The sequence below is a fragment of the Gekko japonicus genome, unplaced genomic scaffold (assembly GCF_001447785.1).
Source record: "Gekko japonicus isolate JY-2015 unplaced genomic scaffold, Gekko_japonicus_V1.1 scaffold103, whole genome shotgun sequence".
In the NCBI taxonomy this organism is placed as follows: domain Eukaryota; kingdom Metazoa; phylum Chordata; class Lepidosauria; order Squamata; family Gekkonidae; genus Gekko; species Gekko japonicus.
In genome coordinates, this window is record NW_015160210.1 from 410,895 (window position 1) to 426,758 (window position 15,864).

Sequence of the window (15,864 nt, forward strand, 5' to 3'; positions counted from 1 at the left end):
AGACCATGTTCTGAACTGCTCTGCGAATGATTCTTGCTTGTGTGACTAGTGATTAATGTATTCATTTATTTCATTTATACCCCACATGTCTCTTCATGTATACGTCATGTATACCCCATGTGGCTCTCCAACGGGGATTCAAAGAGATTGACATTGTTTCCCCTTTCTCCATTTTATCCTCACAACAACCCTGTGAGGTAGGTTAGGCTGATAGCGTGTGACTAGCCCAGTCACCCTGCCAGCTTCTGCAGCAGAGTGGGGTCTCCCAGATCGAAACACTGCACCACACCGCAGTTCTTGGAAGACCAAAGCAATCAAAGTGTGGACTCTCCTGCGGCATCCACCGGTTAGCGGAGCTTCCCTTCCCTTTCCGGTGTTAGGCTGAGGGTGTGTAACGGCCCAAGGTCACCCCTCCAGCTTCCGTGGAAGAGTGGGGATTCAAACCTGAGTCTCCTGGAACCTAGTCCCCCTCTCTCAACACTACACGATGCTGGCTGGTCAGGGTTCCAACAGCCTCCCGTCCAGGCTGTGGCTGGTCATTAGAAATGGTGGGGCCAGATCCACACAACTAAACAGGGGAAGAATGGACATCTGGAGCTGCCTTTGCCAGTCCATCTAGATCAGTACTGCCTACACAGACTGGCAGCAGCTCTCCCGGGTCTCAGGCACGATGTCTTACACATCACCTACTGCCTGCTTTTTTTTTTTTTGGCTGGAGGTGCCGGGGATTGAACCTGGGACCTTCTGCGTGACAAGCAGAGGCTCTGCCACTGAGCCACAGCCCCTCTTTACAGCTCTCCAGGGTCTCAGGCAGAGGTCTTTCTCATCACCTCCTGCCTGGTCCTTTTTAACTGGAGATGCCGGAGATTGAACCTGGGACCTTCTGCATGCCAAGCAGATGTTCTGCCACTGAGCCACAGCCCCTCTTTACAGCTCTCCAGGGTCTCAGGCAGAGGTCTTTCCCATCACCTCCTACTTGGTCCTTTTTAACTGGAGATGCCAGGGATTGAACCTGGGACCTTCCGCATGCCAAGCAAAGGCTCTGCCACTGAGCCACATCCCCTCTTTACAGCTCTCCAGGGTCTCAGACGGAGGTCTTTCACATCACCTACTGCCTGGTCATTTTAACTGCAGATGCTGCTGGGGATTGAACCTGGGACCTTCTGCGTGCCAAGCAGAAGCTCTGCCACTGAGCCACAGCCCCTCTTTACAGCTCTCCAGGGTCTCGGGCAGGGAAAGGTCTTTCCCATTACCTGCTGCCTGGTCCTTTTCACTGGAGATGCCGGGGACTGAACCTGGGACCTTCTGCGTGCCGAGCAAAGGCTCTGCCACTGAGCCACAGCCCCTCTTCACAGCTCTCCAGGGTCTCAGGCGGAGGTCTTTCCCATCCCCTCCTGCCTGGTCCCTTTTAACTGGAGATGCTGCCGGGGACTGAACCTGGGACCTTCTGTGTGCCAAGCAGATGCTCTGCCACTGAGCCACAGCCCCTCTTGACAGCTCTCCAGGGTCTCAGGCAGAGGTCTTTCATATATGCCTGGGCCTTTCGAGATTCTGGGGATTGAACCTGGGACCTTCTGCGTGCCAAGCAATGGCTCTCCCACTGTGCCACAGCTCTTCCCTAAATGAAAGTGCCTTCTATAGAGTTGGATTTTTTGTCTGTCAAGATGGGTCACGTCTGTCCAGACCAGCAGCCCCTCTCCAGGGTCGAGTGGAGGTCTTTCAGATCAAAAGCTACCCGATTCTACTAACTCCGGAGACCGGGTTCTGATACCTTCTGCGTGAAAACTCGGTGCTCTGACCCTGAGCCACGGCCGCTTCCCTTCTGAATCAGAAGCAAGAAGAAGTCCAGGATCCTGTGTTTCTCAGTCCCATAAATTGTGTTTTTTTAAATTGGGCTATTAATTTTTATTTCTTTGTGGGTGGCGCCGCACCAATTCCCTAATGTGTGTTTTGGCCCACGGACCCTGGAACGGGACGCTGAGATGATCGAGCGCTACCGGCCTGGATGCAGACAAGATTGCCAGATGCAAAGGGGTTGCCAATCCTTTCCTTGCCAACGGGTTAGGCGAGGCCAACGGATTGGGTCCCGGCCATTCCTTAGCTTAAAATATAATTGAGAGTCAGTTCTCGCCCACTGCTGGGATAAAACCCATTAGGTTGGATAAAACAGTAGAGAAATATTACCTCTGAAAGCAGCTATAGTTGATGTTTCAAGAAGTCTCACAAATAACAATGAAAGAAGAAGAAGAGATTGGATTTATACCCCGCCCTTCACTACCCAAAGGTGTCTCAGAGGGGCTTACAAACTCCTTTCCCTCCCCCTCCCCTCCCCATAACAGACACCCCCTGTGAGGTCGGTGGGGCTGAGAGAGCTCTGGCAGAAACTGTTCTTTTTCAAGAACAGCTCTTATCAGAACTACGGCTTGCCCAAGGTCATCCAGCCAGGTGCAAGTGGAGGAGTGGGGAATCAAACCCAGTTCTCCCAGGTCAGAGTCTGCGCACTTAACCGCTACACCAAACTGAAAACATAGCTGAAGATAATGCATACAACCACTTACAGGAAGCATGTATGCATTTATTTATTTGTCCAGGTGGTCAGCCATGTTGGTCTGAAGCAGTACAACAGATGTAGAGTCCAGTCAGGCACCTTTCAGACCAACAAAGGTTTATTCAAGGTATGCGCTTTCGTGTGTACACACACTTTACTAAATTTGATCGAGTAGTTGATAAAGCGTGCCTGCACATGAAACTCATACCTTGAATAAACGTTTGTTGGTCTTAAAGGTGCCTGACTGGACTCTAAATTTGTTTTATTTTGTGTGTGTGATTTATCATCCACCTTTCTCCCTGGACTCAAGACGGACGACACAGAGGGAATCAACACAGCCGGCAGGATGGGACATTCGACAATCAGTGGGATAGGATTTGGGCTGTAGAGCCAACCAGACATTTAAAAGGCAGAACTGAAGCAAAGCGAATTGTTCACAGGGTACACTAGAGGATGCAAAACTATATAGTGGGATCCAGCTGACAGCAAGCTATACACAACCAATATAGGCCACTGTCCCTAAAAATTGATCCCAGTAACTTTGTGGATAGTTTTGTACAGCGCTACCCAATTGCCCATATCGAAAAGCCCTCTTGAGTGATTCCGTTTTGTGTAGTTTGTGGAAAGCCACATGAGCCCTTCTGCCGGCAGGGTTGCCACTTCAGGGTTGGGAAATTCCTGGAGATTTACCGGGTAGACCCTTGGGGCAAGAGTGCCCAGGCTTCGGGTGGTGGCCGGAGATCTCCTGGGAGTGCAACCAGTGTTCCCTCGAAACTAAGCTAGTGACTCTGACCTGTGAGAAGCAGGTTTGATTCCCTACTCCTCCTCCACATGCAGCCAGCAGGGTGACCTTGGGTCAGTCACAAGTACTCTCAGGGCTCTCTCAGCCCCGCCTACCTCACAAGGGCGTCTGTTGTGGGGAGGGGAAAGGGAAGGGGATTGTAAGGTGCTCTGAGACTCTGAGTGAAGGGTGGGGTATAAATTCAACTCTCCTTCACCTCCTCCTCCTCCTTCATCTCCTTCCCCCCTTCTTCTCTTTCTCCTTTTTCTCCTCCTTCTTCTTCTCCTCCTCCTTCTCCTCCTCCTCCTCCTCCTCCTTCTCCTCCTCCTCCTCCTCCTCCTTCTCCTCCTCCTCCTCCTCCTCCTTCTCCTCCTCCTCCTCCTCCTCCTTCTCCTCCTCCTCCTCCTCCTCCTCATTCTTTTTCTCCTTCTTCACCTCCTCCTCCTTTTCTCCTCCTTCTTCTCCTTCTTCCCACTACACCATGTTGGTATTCCATGGTGATCATGGGCTGGGGGCATACGTGCAGATAGTTCCTCTGTGCATAGCCGACCACCAGGCTCATGAGCCCGCAGTCACTAAGGAAGCAGGGGATCATGTTTGTATCTGCGTTCCCTCTCCTCCGGGGAAAGCGTGTTGTGTCTACAGGGATATACTTTGGTTGTGTCTACAGGGATATACTTTGGTTGTGTCTACAGGGATATACTTTGGTCCTCTCGGTATCAGCAACTGGGTATTCCGAGCACACCAAAGGTCGAGCATGCGGACTACTGGCATACAGTCTCCAGATCCATGGCTAGGGCTTTCAGCCTCCCAGTGGGGCTTGGGTGTCCCAGGATTACAACTGATCTCTCAAATACAGAGATCAGTTCCCCAGCAGAATGTGGAGGCTTGGGAGGATTGGTTCAAGGGCATTATATCCCAAATCTCTCCCTCCCCAGTCTCCAGCCCCATATCTCGAGGACTTTCTCAACCTGGAGTTGGCAACCCTACCCATGGTGAAATTAATGCATTCCTAAATGATTAGTGATGCAGGAGAGTTGGCGTTTTGAGTCTCTGCTGCAGTTAGCGCCAGTTGTCCCGAGACCTAAGGACAGGCGTCCTACTTGGACACTGAGCAAAGTTTGAGTCCAGTGGCACCTTAGAATCATAGAGCTGGAAGGGACCTCCAGGGTAATCGAGTCCAACCTCCTGCACAAGGCAGAAAGTTCACAAATACCTCCCCCCCACACACACACCCCACCAGTGACCCCTGTTCCACGCCCAGAAGATGACAAAAAACCTCCAGGATCTCCAGCCAAACTGGCCTGGAGAAAATTGCTGCCTGACCCCAAAGTGGTGATTAGCAATTCCCTGGGTGCAGGGGTCATTTCATAGAAAAAGAGGAGCAGGAGCTCATTAGCATAACTCATTAGCATAACTTATTTGCATATGCCACACCCCCTGACATCACCGGAAGTGTGTCAGAAGGCAACACCCACCGCTCAGGCTCCACTGGACTCTTTTGGATTGCCAGCTATTGGGCGGGGGGACATGCAGATCTGCCCTCACAGAGGAGGGAGAGCTTGTGCCTGAATAAAACTTGGTCTTAAAGGTGCCACTGGACTGTTTTCGACCGGGGGGGGGGGCTCTACAACTTACCCGGCTGCTTCTTGCTCTGACTGAGGGCTGCTGGGAGCAGGGGGCGGGGCTTGTTGCATGTGCCCGCCCCCCGGGCTCTTTACTGCCGGAGCTCTGCTCCTGTGTGCTCCTGCAGGAAATGACCCCTGCCTGGGTGTGTAAGAAAGGGCCACGCTTCGCGAGAACTAAGCTCTGAGGCGGTCCTCCCTGCCCTCCCTTCCTCCTTCAAGACCAACACACTTTTATTCTGGGTACAAGCTTTCATATGCATGCACAGTTCTTCAGATACACGAGCATGCACACAACAGCCGATACCCAGAATCAAACTGTGTTGGTCTTGAAGGTGCCACTGGACTCAATCTTTGCTCCACTGCTTCAGACCAACACGGCTACCCTCCTGAATCGATATTTAGACACTGATCAGTGTTTTTGACCTGACCTGGATGACCAAGGCTATTCCAATCTTGTCAGATCTCGGAAGCTAAGCAGGGTCAGCCCTGGTTACTCTATCGATGGGAGACCTCCAAGGAAGTCCTGGGTTGCTAATCAGAGGCAGGCAATGGCAAACCACTAATGTCCATCTGTTGCCTTGACCTGGATAGCCGAGGCTACCCTGATCTCATCAGATCTCAGAAGCTAAGCAGGGTCGGGCCTGATTAGTACTTGGATGGGAGACCACCAAGGAAGCCCAGGGTTGCTATGCAGAGGCAGGCAATGGCAGAACCACCTCTGTTTGTCTCTTCCCCTGACCTGGATAGCCGAGGCTACCTTGATCTCATCAGATCTCAGAAGCTAAGCAGGGTCGGGCCTGATTAGTACTTGGATGGGAGACCACCAAGGAAGCCCAGGGTTGCTATGCAGAGGCAGGCAATGGCAGAACCACCTCTGTTTGTCTCTTCCCCTGACCTGGATAGCCGAGGCTACCTTGATCTCATCAGATCTCAGAAGCTAAGCAGGGTCGGGCCTGATTAGTACTTGGATGGGAGACCACCAAGGAAGCCCAGGGTTGCTATGCAGAGGCAGGCAATGGCAGAACCACCTCTGTTTGTCTCTTCCCCTGACCTGGATAGCCGAGGCTACCTTGATCTCATCAGATCTCAGAAGCTAAGCAGGGTCGGGCCTGATTAGTACTTGGATGGGAGACCACCAAGGAAGCCCAGGGTTGCTATGCAGAGGCAGGCAATGGCAGAACCACCTCTGTTTGTCTCTTCCCCTGACCTGGATAGCCGAGGCTACCTTGATCTCATCAGATCTCAGAAGCTAAGCAGGGTCGGGCCTGATTAGTACTTGGATGGGAGACCACCAAGGAAGCCCAGGGTTGCTATGCAGAGGCAGGCAATGGCAGAACCACCTCTGTTTGTCTCTTCCCCTGACCTGGATAGCCGAGGCTACCTTGATCTCATCAGATCTCAGAAGCTAAGCAGGGTCGGGCCTGATTAGTACTTGGATGGGAGACCACCAAGGAAGCCCAGGGTTGCTATGCAGAGGCAGGCAATGGCAGAACCACCTCTGAATGTCTCTCGCCTTGAAAACCCTTGAGAATGGCTGCGACTTGCTGGCATTTCCCACCAATGTGATGCGTGCACATCTGGTTCTGCCAAACGCACCCGCCTCCAGACCTTCAGGGGTTTCACAAGACAAAGCTAGCAACCCTATTACTGCCTCATTTCTGTTTCTGAGAGTCCGGAAATGTATCTAATATGTTTTGCAGTCCAGTGGAAAGTCTAACAGAGACAAAGTGAAAACTGGGGGGGAAAGCATACCAACTGCAGCAATTATAGCTTGCAGCTATCTCAGGCGAACAGGAACTGCGAACTGAATCCCAGAGCAATTAAAAAAGATTTGAGATAAGCATACAGCGCCGGCTAATGGCCCGACACCTGTCCCGTCGGCGACCCAGAAGAGTTTGAAATGGCCAGTGGCCCCGTCTCTTTGCATTAATGGATGTACCGGCCAAGGGATTTTCTGTTAAAGCCCCAGTTGCTCTGAAATGGAAATGGGCCTTGTCTGAGATACATTTAGGAACCAGCGGAGGCTGTCTGGGAGACATTGGAAGGAATGGAAATCCCTTTGGACGGCATCCGAATCTACAAGAATATTAAAATTAAAGGTAAAGGTTTCCCTTGCTCGAAAGCCAGTCGAATCCGACTCTAGGGATGCGGTGCTCATCTCTGTTTCCAAGCTGAAGAGCCACTGCTGTCCGAAGACTTCTCCTTGGTCATGTGGCTGGCATGGCTACACGCCAAGGCACACAGAACGCTGTTACCTTCCCACCAAAGCAGGGTAATTTCTTGCTTTTGAACTGCTAGGTTGGCAGGAGCTGGGACCAGAGACGGGAGCTCACTCTGTCACGCAGCACTTGGGTCTCAAACTGCTGAACTACCGACCTTCCGGTCTGCAGCCCAGAGTCTTAACCGCTGAGCCACTGCAGCCCCTAACAAGAATATTACCCAGAGCCATTTCTCATTTGTAAGGTGGGCCCCGCCATTTTGAATTCTGCCAAGGTGCAGTGTGTCGTGTGTAGAGGTACCTGCAGGTAGTTATGTACGTATACAGTTATATATAGTTGTATACAGTTTGGTGTAGTGGTTAGGAGTGTGGACTCTAATCTGGGAGGACCGGGTTTGATTCCCCACTCCTCCACTTGCAGCTGGCTGGATGACCTTGGGTCAGTCACAAGTTCTTTCAGAGCTGTTCTCTCTCGAGCAGTTCTCCAAAGAGCTCTCTCAGCCCCACCTACCTCACAGCTGCAGTGTTCCCTCTAAGCTGAGTGAGTGTGAGCTAACTCACAGTTCTTTAGCTTCCAGCTCACACATTTTTGTCTTGGCTCAGGAAGGGATGGCCCCAGAGCAAACTACTTTATGCAGTAGCCAAATCGCTCGCTCACAACTTTAAAGCCAGTGGCTCACAAAGTAGGATTTTTGCTCACAAGACTCCATGGCTTAGAGGGAGCATTGCCACAGGGTGTCTGTTGTGGGGAGGGGAAGGGAAAAGAGATTGTAAGCCGCTCTGAGACTCCCTTGGGTAGTGAAGGGCGAGGTCTAAATCCAATCTCTTCTCCTCCTCTTCTTCTTCTCCTTCCTTAATACCCCCCTTTTTGTCCCCACTGGGTTCTTGTAGGCGCTACAGTTTTATCGTTATTGGAATTCAAGATGGCCACCCCCCCAAGAAAGTGTTTCTCTTCCTAGATCCTGTCCGGGGGTGTTAATCTCCTAAGCGTTCTTATCTGTTTTATTTATTTACTTCACTTATGCCGCACTTTTCACCCGACATTCTCCCCGTTATCCTCCCAACAACCCAGTGAGGTAGCTTAGACTGAGAGAACGTGACCGGCCCAAGGAGTGACTTCAGGCTTCCAGGGCTGAGCAGGGATTCAAACCTGGAGCTCCCAGATCCGAGTCCAACACTCTAACCACTACACCAAGCTAGAATCCTTGCGGTGTCCCTGCATTCCTCTCTTTCACAGATTTCACACCCATGTCGTTCACTTCTGTTCTACTGACTTCGAACTCCACGTCCGTCAGACCTTTGAGGACGTAGCACAAAGATATTGGCGTAACTGTTATTGCCCCTCCTGCCTGTTTTTGGTATTTCGTGTTTATATGTTCGTATGCTGGTGTTGAATTATATTTGGGGGGGTAGCATTTTGTGTGTGTGTGCGTGTGCTCGTGCCTGGAAGTCATGGCGACTTCGGGAGACTCCTACTGGGGCATGGAGGATGTTCAGAGAAGTAGCTTGATAGCCTGCCTCTGCCTCCCAGCCTTGGTATTCCTTGGAGGTCTCCCATCCAAATACTTTCCAGGGCTGGCCCTGCTTCACTTCCAAGATCTGACGAGATTGGTCTTGCCTGGACTATCTAAGTCAGGGCTTGTTGAATTATTTTATATACTATTTTGAACTCTGTTTTAATGCTCAAATGTTTTCACATTCTGCACCTTCCTTGCAAACCCCATACAAGTGGAAAGGTGGCATAACATCGGTTTCAAGAGATAGAATAATAAACAAAGACATTAACGCCTTCCTGGGTTTCTTTTTCCTGTTCTAGGACATACAACTTGACTTTCCTGCAGCCGTATTACCGGACGGATGAAGGAGACGACAATCCGTTCATCTGTTCATCCCACCGGGACAACGGCATGCAGAAGTGTTCCAACATCCCCAACCGGAAGGAGTATAAGGTGGAATGTACTTTGAGCATGGACTCGTACAACCCCAATACGTACACGCTGGATTTCAGCCACCGGAACTCCTGCATAAACTGGAACCAGTATTACAACATCTGCAGGGCGGGGGATTTCAACCCGCACAATGGAGCTATTAATTTTGATAATATTGGCTATGCTTGGATAGCTATTTTTCAGGTAAGGGTCCTTTGGTTTCCCCCATTCTTGTGCGGACGTCGGGGTGTGTTTGAGATGTGACTTCAGCTTCCGTCGGATAAAAGCAGTCCTCGAGTGTTGCGTTTGCCGTTGGCGAAAGAGGCAAAGAAAGAGTCAATTTGTTGTTTTGTAAGATCGTGTTGGCCGGGCCGTTGCTGTCCTTCCTTTCATTTTGACAGCTGTTGGGAAACAACTGCATGCTGGTGGAGAATTCTGTGATATCTATGAGGCTGCATGTTTATTTCTATACAGTTTGCCGGACAACAGTGGCATCTTATATCTAAGGTCCTTTCCACACTAGACCTTAAATCCTGGTTCAACCCTGTCCCCAAACTTATATTCTACACTACACACGAGTTCACCCCTCTAATTATCTTGGGGTATTTTTACATTCTACACTACACTCAAGTTCACCCCTGTAATTATCCCGGGGCATTTTTTGTTTCCACATTACATTAAGGTCACCCCGGTTTCGCCCCACACTTGTCCCAGGATAAACAGATGCTGTTATAACCAGGGATAAATGCCAAGGTATCATATCCCGATTTGAACTCTGATAAAACCAAGGATGAGATCCAAGTGCGGAAAGGATCTAATAGTCAAGTGCGGCCTAATTTACAGATACTTAAATCTGCAGATTGGGGCCACATTGACATAAAACAGATAATTCTGCAAACTTGGGAGACACCCCCCCCCCCAGGTTTGCAGAAAAATCTGAAAACCTTAAAAATTACATTTGGGGGTTTAAATCCCCCCTCCAAAAAAAAACAAGTGTCGCCTGTGCATGTGGTGACAATGGACTTATCGCCTGAGTCTTGGAGGAGTCCAGGAGTTGCTCCAGACTCAACTAGAGTAGCCATTCACGTAACACTAGAGATCCAACATCGTGTCTCTCCCAAGCCTTTCTTAAAATTCCCAATTTGGCCATCTGACTCCTTTCAAAACAAAATACCAACACACAGTTCTTGCTACTCGGTATATTTTTATAGCTTCATGATAAGTCCAGTCTTGATAAAGGATTTTTTGAAAAGTTTGTATGTCCGGAAACTTTACTGTATTTTGGACCACCAAATATACACAACGTTTGATCTCTAGTGTTGTGAATGCCTGTTATTGTTTTTCACTGGAAGTCCCTGCGTATCTCCCAGACGCAACTATGACAGCAGTGGTGTCTAGGAGCCATGCCTGGCCTCAGCAGGCAAGGGGGGGATGTGTCTCACAGACACCCAGTTGTGCTTTTTTATTTTTTGGATTCATTCACCTACTCAATGCTATTCCCATTCATTTTCATTATCTGTTATCCTCATGAGCGTAATTACTGGGATTTTTGAAGTCTAGACAGTTTTTAAATTTATTTATTAAATTTCTCACTGAGACTCCAGGCAGATTACACAATTTAAGTCAATGCAAGCAGTTGCACGAGGCATCTAATAAGCAATGTAACGGGACCGGGATTGCTGAAATCCGAAACAAAAAGCAAAGTATCAGACACGACGTCTGGATCGGACACTGCAGAAAGCAGTGTTACATAAGTAGAAAACAGTGCAGTGAGAGCAGGATAATACATACAGGCGAGCAGATAATACATACTAAATAAAGGTAAAGTTAAAGGTTTCCCTTGCTCGAAAGCCAGTCGAATCCGACTCTAGGGATGCGGTGCTCATCTCCGTTTCCAAGCCGAAGAGCCAGCACTGTCTGAAGACGTTTCCGTGGTCATGTGGCCAGCATGACTAAACGTCGAGGCGCACGGAACACTGTTACCTTCCCACCGAAGCGGTACCTATTTATCTACTTGCAATTTCTTGCTTTCGAACTGCCAGGTTGGCAGGAGCTGGGACCAGAGACGGGAGCTCACTCCGTCATGCGGCACTCGGGTCTCGAACTGCCGAACTTCCGACCTTCCGGTCTGCAGTTCAGCATCTTAACCTCGGAGCCACCGCAGCCCCTACATACTAAATACAATGGTATAATTCACTGTCTCGTTCCCTCTGTAAAGTACCCATCCCATGTTCTGGAGGCAACGCTGCTTCTATACATGGGCTTTATTCCTTTGCTGTCAAATAACCAAAGCTAGCTGGTGTGCACTTGAAGACATAGGGTGACCTTAGAGGTCAAATAAGGCAGGCTTCGTAAAATAGGGTCTTTGGCAGAGCTAAGTAGGTTTTGCGAACGTGGGCCCAGAGAGATCCCGTTTAGAGTGCAGTCAGTGACCACTGAAAATGGGAGCGGAGATGATTAACTGCCCTTGGTGTTTAGTCATGCCGGCCACATGACCACGGAAACGTCTTCGGACAGCGCTGGCTCTTCGGCTTTGAAACGGAGATGAGCACCGCAACCCTAGAGTCGAATTCGACTGACTTTCGAGCAAGGGAACCTTTACCTTACTTTATAGGACTTCAAGCGCCACTTATCTATGTCCTGGTATTCCACAGTTCCACACCAACATATGTCGTTAGCGTGTTCAGGGGCAACCCAAAAGCATATCCTTGTGGTCCCGTCTCTGATAAAATCCCCCCTTTTTGCAGCAGCGATCCGCAACCTTGATGCAAGTTGGCTGCCTGGATATCATTTGGGAACTTGCCAGAAGTTTGTTTCTTTGCGAGGAAAGGGGTCACCTTTTCCTTGTGTTTTAGGAAGCAGGGGGTAGCAAGAGGTGGCAGTGCGGGTGGGCAGGCATGCCTTTCTCCTGCTTCGAAAGCCGAGGGGGAGCTCCTGAGGTGTTGTAAGGCTAGCTAATAATGCACGGCTGCACACCACAGTTCAGTGAAGGCAGTGAAGGAGGTGGAGGTGGTTGTGATTGAGACAAATGTCAACGGCAGAGCGTAATTGCCGTTTGATAGAGAGAGGCCTGCCAGAGACGGCAGGAGAGCTGAGCGGATGACGGGAGGCAGCGCACAGGAGCCAAAGGTCGCATGAGTGAGTGTTGCGGAGGCGTAGCTGGGGCCCGGCTTTCTCTCAGCGATACAGAGTCCTCGGGGAGTTGCGCAGATCACAAAGGTGCGAGCAGATCTAGAGAGTCGGATGCGCATGGAACGAGAAAGCCCGGAAACGGGAAATAAGGAACAACAAGCTTGTCTTGTACGGTTTCCGTGGATTGGACTCATGATAAGCGAGGGGGGGGGTAGAGAAGGCCTGGGCTTTTCTGTACCCAGTCTGTAAGCAAATAAGAAGTGTTGCCGGAGGCTTTCACGGCCGGAGTTCATCAGCTGTTGTAGATTTTCCGGGCTGTATGGCCGTGGTCTTGGCATTGTAGGACCTGACGTTTCGCCACCTTGACACAGAGAGTCCTCCATCTTTCTGTGTTATACCTCTGAGGATGCCGGTCACAGCTGCTGCCGAAACAGTCAAATTAAGATTAAGAACTCTAAAAATATTAAAACCATTAGAACACATTAGGTGGTGCCAAAATGAATACAGTCTGCATAACCAGCCCGTAAATGGGAAAAGGCAAAGTGTGTGTGGGGGGGTGCCAGATAAGATGGTACCCATCGCTGTCCTCCACCAAAATTGGTGTGGCCATCCTACCTGTCAAAAGTGCACATGGACACACAGCGTCACCTTGTACCAAGTCCGACCGCCAGTCTATCTAAGCACTGTATTAGTTACTGGTGCTCCAAGGAGAGAGAGATCTTTCCCAAACCTGCCACCTGGGAGACTTTAGCAGGAGAACAAATGTAAAGAAAACAGTCGTGAGAGTTTGACCCACAAATCAAGCAGTCAACAAGACTCGCAAAGAAAATGCTTTCTGTATTTTACGGTCAATAAGCACTACAACACAATGAACGGATTCCTTCAAATCGTAAGAAAATCCTAGTGTAAAAATACATTGTCAACGTCGTCTCCGGATTATATGACAACGTTTCAAAATTGGATCTTCCTCAGGAGATATTAGAGTAGTACAAAAGCTCTCTTGCTCATAAAGCACTTTACCCAAAAAAAATCAGGAAAGATAATACATTCAGATAGGACGCTGATCTCAATAAGTATTCAGGCTCAAATATCAGGTTGTGATCATTGCTCCCTCTAAGCTGTGGAGTCCTGTGAGCAGAAATCCTACTTTGTGAGCTCCTGGCATTAAAGTCGGGAGCGAGCAATTTGGCTGCTGCCTAAATCAGTTTGCTCTGGAGCCCTCCTTCCTAGGCTGAGACAGAAATCTGTGAGCCGGAGGCTAAAAAACCGTGTGCTAGCTCACGCTAACTCAGTTTAGAGGGAACACTGGCTCGTGATTGTCCACATTTGTCTTGAGACTTTAGCAGGAGCCAGTTGTTTCCTGCTGTAGAGGAGGCACATTAACCACTGAAGTGTGGTTCCTCACTTAATATGAAGCTGCCTGATACAAAATAGACCAGGTATCCCCAACATGGTGCCCTCGGGCGCCCTGGCACTCACAGACACCTTTCCTGTTGCCCACCAGGTGTTTTCAGAAAGTGGGTAGGGCTCTTGCCCAACGCAGTATCTGATTGGCCACTGGAGATCTGATTGGCTGTATAGATTGGCTGTGTGAGGCCCTTTCTGCACTGACCGTTTGCTCTGGAGAATCCGAGGAGTTGAGCCTTAAGGGTTGGCTCCGCAGTCTCACGCATTCCCTCTGCACTGTTTCCCCCACCCCTCCAGTTAATTTATTTGTGCATTCTGTGTGCATTCTCCATCTACAAGCAAAACCTGCATTTTTTGAGCTAACTGGCTGCTTTGTCTAAGATGAGGAGAGAGGCAAACCTCTTTCAAATCCTTTAACTACAGATCCAATCCTTCCCTCCCTCCCTCCCTCCCTCCATCTGTGACTCTGCAAAAAGAAAGAGAAGGGAGGGGGGGAATCCAGGCCCACACATGCAAGACTGACACATTTGGGAGCAGGGAATCCCGTCGTCCTTTATATTTACTGACTCCTTCATATGCTCTCTTTGGCTTTTTAAAAGCTTGCCTGAGCAGGAGGACACGTCCTCTTTTGTCTTTCGAGAAGGAGGGGAAAGAAAACAGAACAGGGAGGGAGCGTCAACCTGAAGAAAGGTGGAAACGGGGGGAGGATGGTGGGCAGCTCTTAAATACCCGCAGAAACAATCCTACTTTAGAAAGGGTTAGCGATTCGAAAGCGGATGAGAAGAAAGAATCGCAGCAAAAGGAGTTTTGGTAGCTGCAGGGCAACAGTGTGCTGGAAGCGGACTGAATGCAGATTCCTGTTAAACAAATGCAGAAACCAGAAAAAGCGCCGACACAAACGAAGTGAAAGCGGGAGGGAATGCAGAACGAAAGAACAGAATGGGGTGCGCTCAGAAACCGAGGCAAAATACGGGTGCAGAAAGCAGCAGCTGCCTCAACATTGTTGGTTTTCTTCTCTCGCTCCTCTTTCCCAGTGTATTTTTTAAGTTACCCCTCTTCTCCTCCGTTGCAGTTGGGACTTTCTCTGTGTACGTGTGTGGCTCCGCCATTTTGTTTTTGCGCCCGCCACCCTGGGTCAGAATTCCAGAGGTGCCAGAACCTAAAAAGGTAAGTCAAACAGAATAGAGGGCCAACGATAGAAACTGAATGTTTATAATATAAAAAGAGACATGTATTTATTAGTAAAGAATTAAAAAACAGATAAGGGCCCAATCACGCCGCATGTAAAAATGCCAAAATCTTACACACAAGGGCCGATGGACTAGACCTGACACATTGGCCCTTCTGTGTAAGATTTTGGCATTTTTACATGCGGTGTGATTGGGCCCTTATATGTTTTTTAAGTGGTTAAGACGCTGAACTGCAAGCTGGAAGGTCGGTAGTTCAGCAGTTCGAGACCCGAGTGCCGCATGACGGAGTGAGCTCCCGTCTCTGGTCCCAGCTCCTGCCAACCTAGCTGTTCGAAAGCAAGAAATTGCAAGTAGATAAATAGGTACCACATCAGTGGGAAGGTAACAGCATTGCTTGCACCTTGGTGTTTAGTCATGCCAGCCACATGACCACGGAAATGTCTTCGGACATCTTTGGCTCTTTGACTTTGAAACGGAGATGAGCACCGCAACCCTAGAGTCGGACTCGACTGGCTCTCGAGCAAGGGAAACCTTTACCTTTACCTTTTTATATTATAAACATTAAGTTTTTTTATTGTTGTCCCTCTATTCTGTTTGACTTACCTTTTAAGGTTCTGGTCCCCAGGTTTCAGGGTTAAGTCCCCCCCCCCTTTTTGTTCCCAGAATTCCAGAGGTGCCCACAGGGTCAAAAAAGATGGGGACCCCCTGAAATAGACCAATGCCGTGACTCAATCCAGTGTTATTTTCTCTGACGGGCAGGCCTTAACGGGAGGACGCTGGCGGGATTGAACCTGGGCCATATCACATGCAAAACAGATGCTCTACCACTGTGACAGCCCCTCCCATAATTCTGTCCCTCACACCTCCGGGGTGTGTGTGTGTGTGCTAAAGGGCGCTTGAAGGATCGAATCCCCAGGGTGAGAACATCACAGTCGCCTCCTTCCACTTGGAGAGCGTGCACGAATCGGGCTCATCATCCTCCAACTTACACATGTTCCGACACTCTCCATTGACTGGGTAATAGCCCGGCTC

At 49.6% G+C, this 15,864-nt stretch overlaps 1 protein-coding gene and 1 non-coding gene across 2 annotated transcripts in view; one reads left to right on the forward strand and one right to left on the reverse strand.

The window, feature by feature from the left end:
- Positions 1-15,864, forward strand: part of CACNA1H (calcium channel, voltage-dependent, T type, alpha 1H subunit) — a gene marked incomplete at its 3' end in the record, with an annotated part of 563,591 nt that overhangs the window by 376,039 nt on the left and 171,688 nt on the right. Inside the window, exon 7 of the mRNA XM_015409183.1 lies at positions 8,992-9,307. Coding sequence (XP_015264669.1) covers positions 8,992-9,307 — 316 coding nt within the window. The remainder of the gene's footprint in view (positions 1-8,991; positions 9,308-15,864) is intronic.
- TRNAD-GUC lies at positions 714-785 on the reverse strand. The gene has a single exon. It is a non-coding gene; the product is annotated as a tRNA-Asp (tRNA).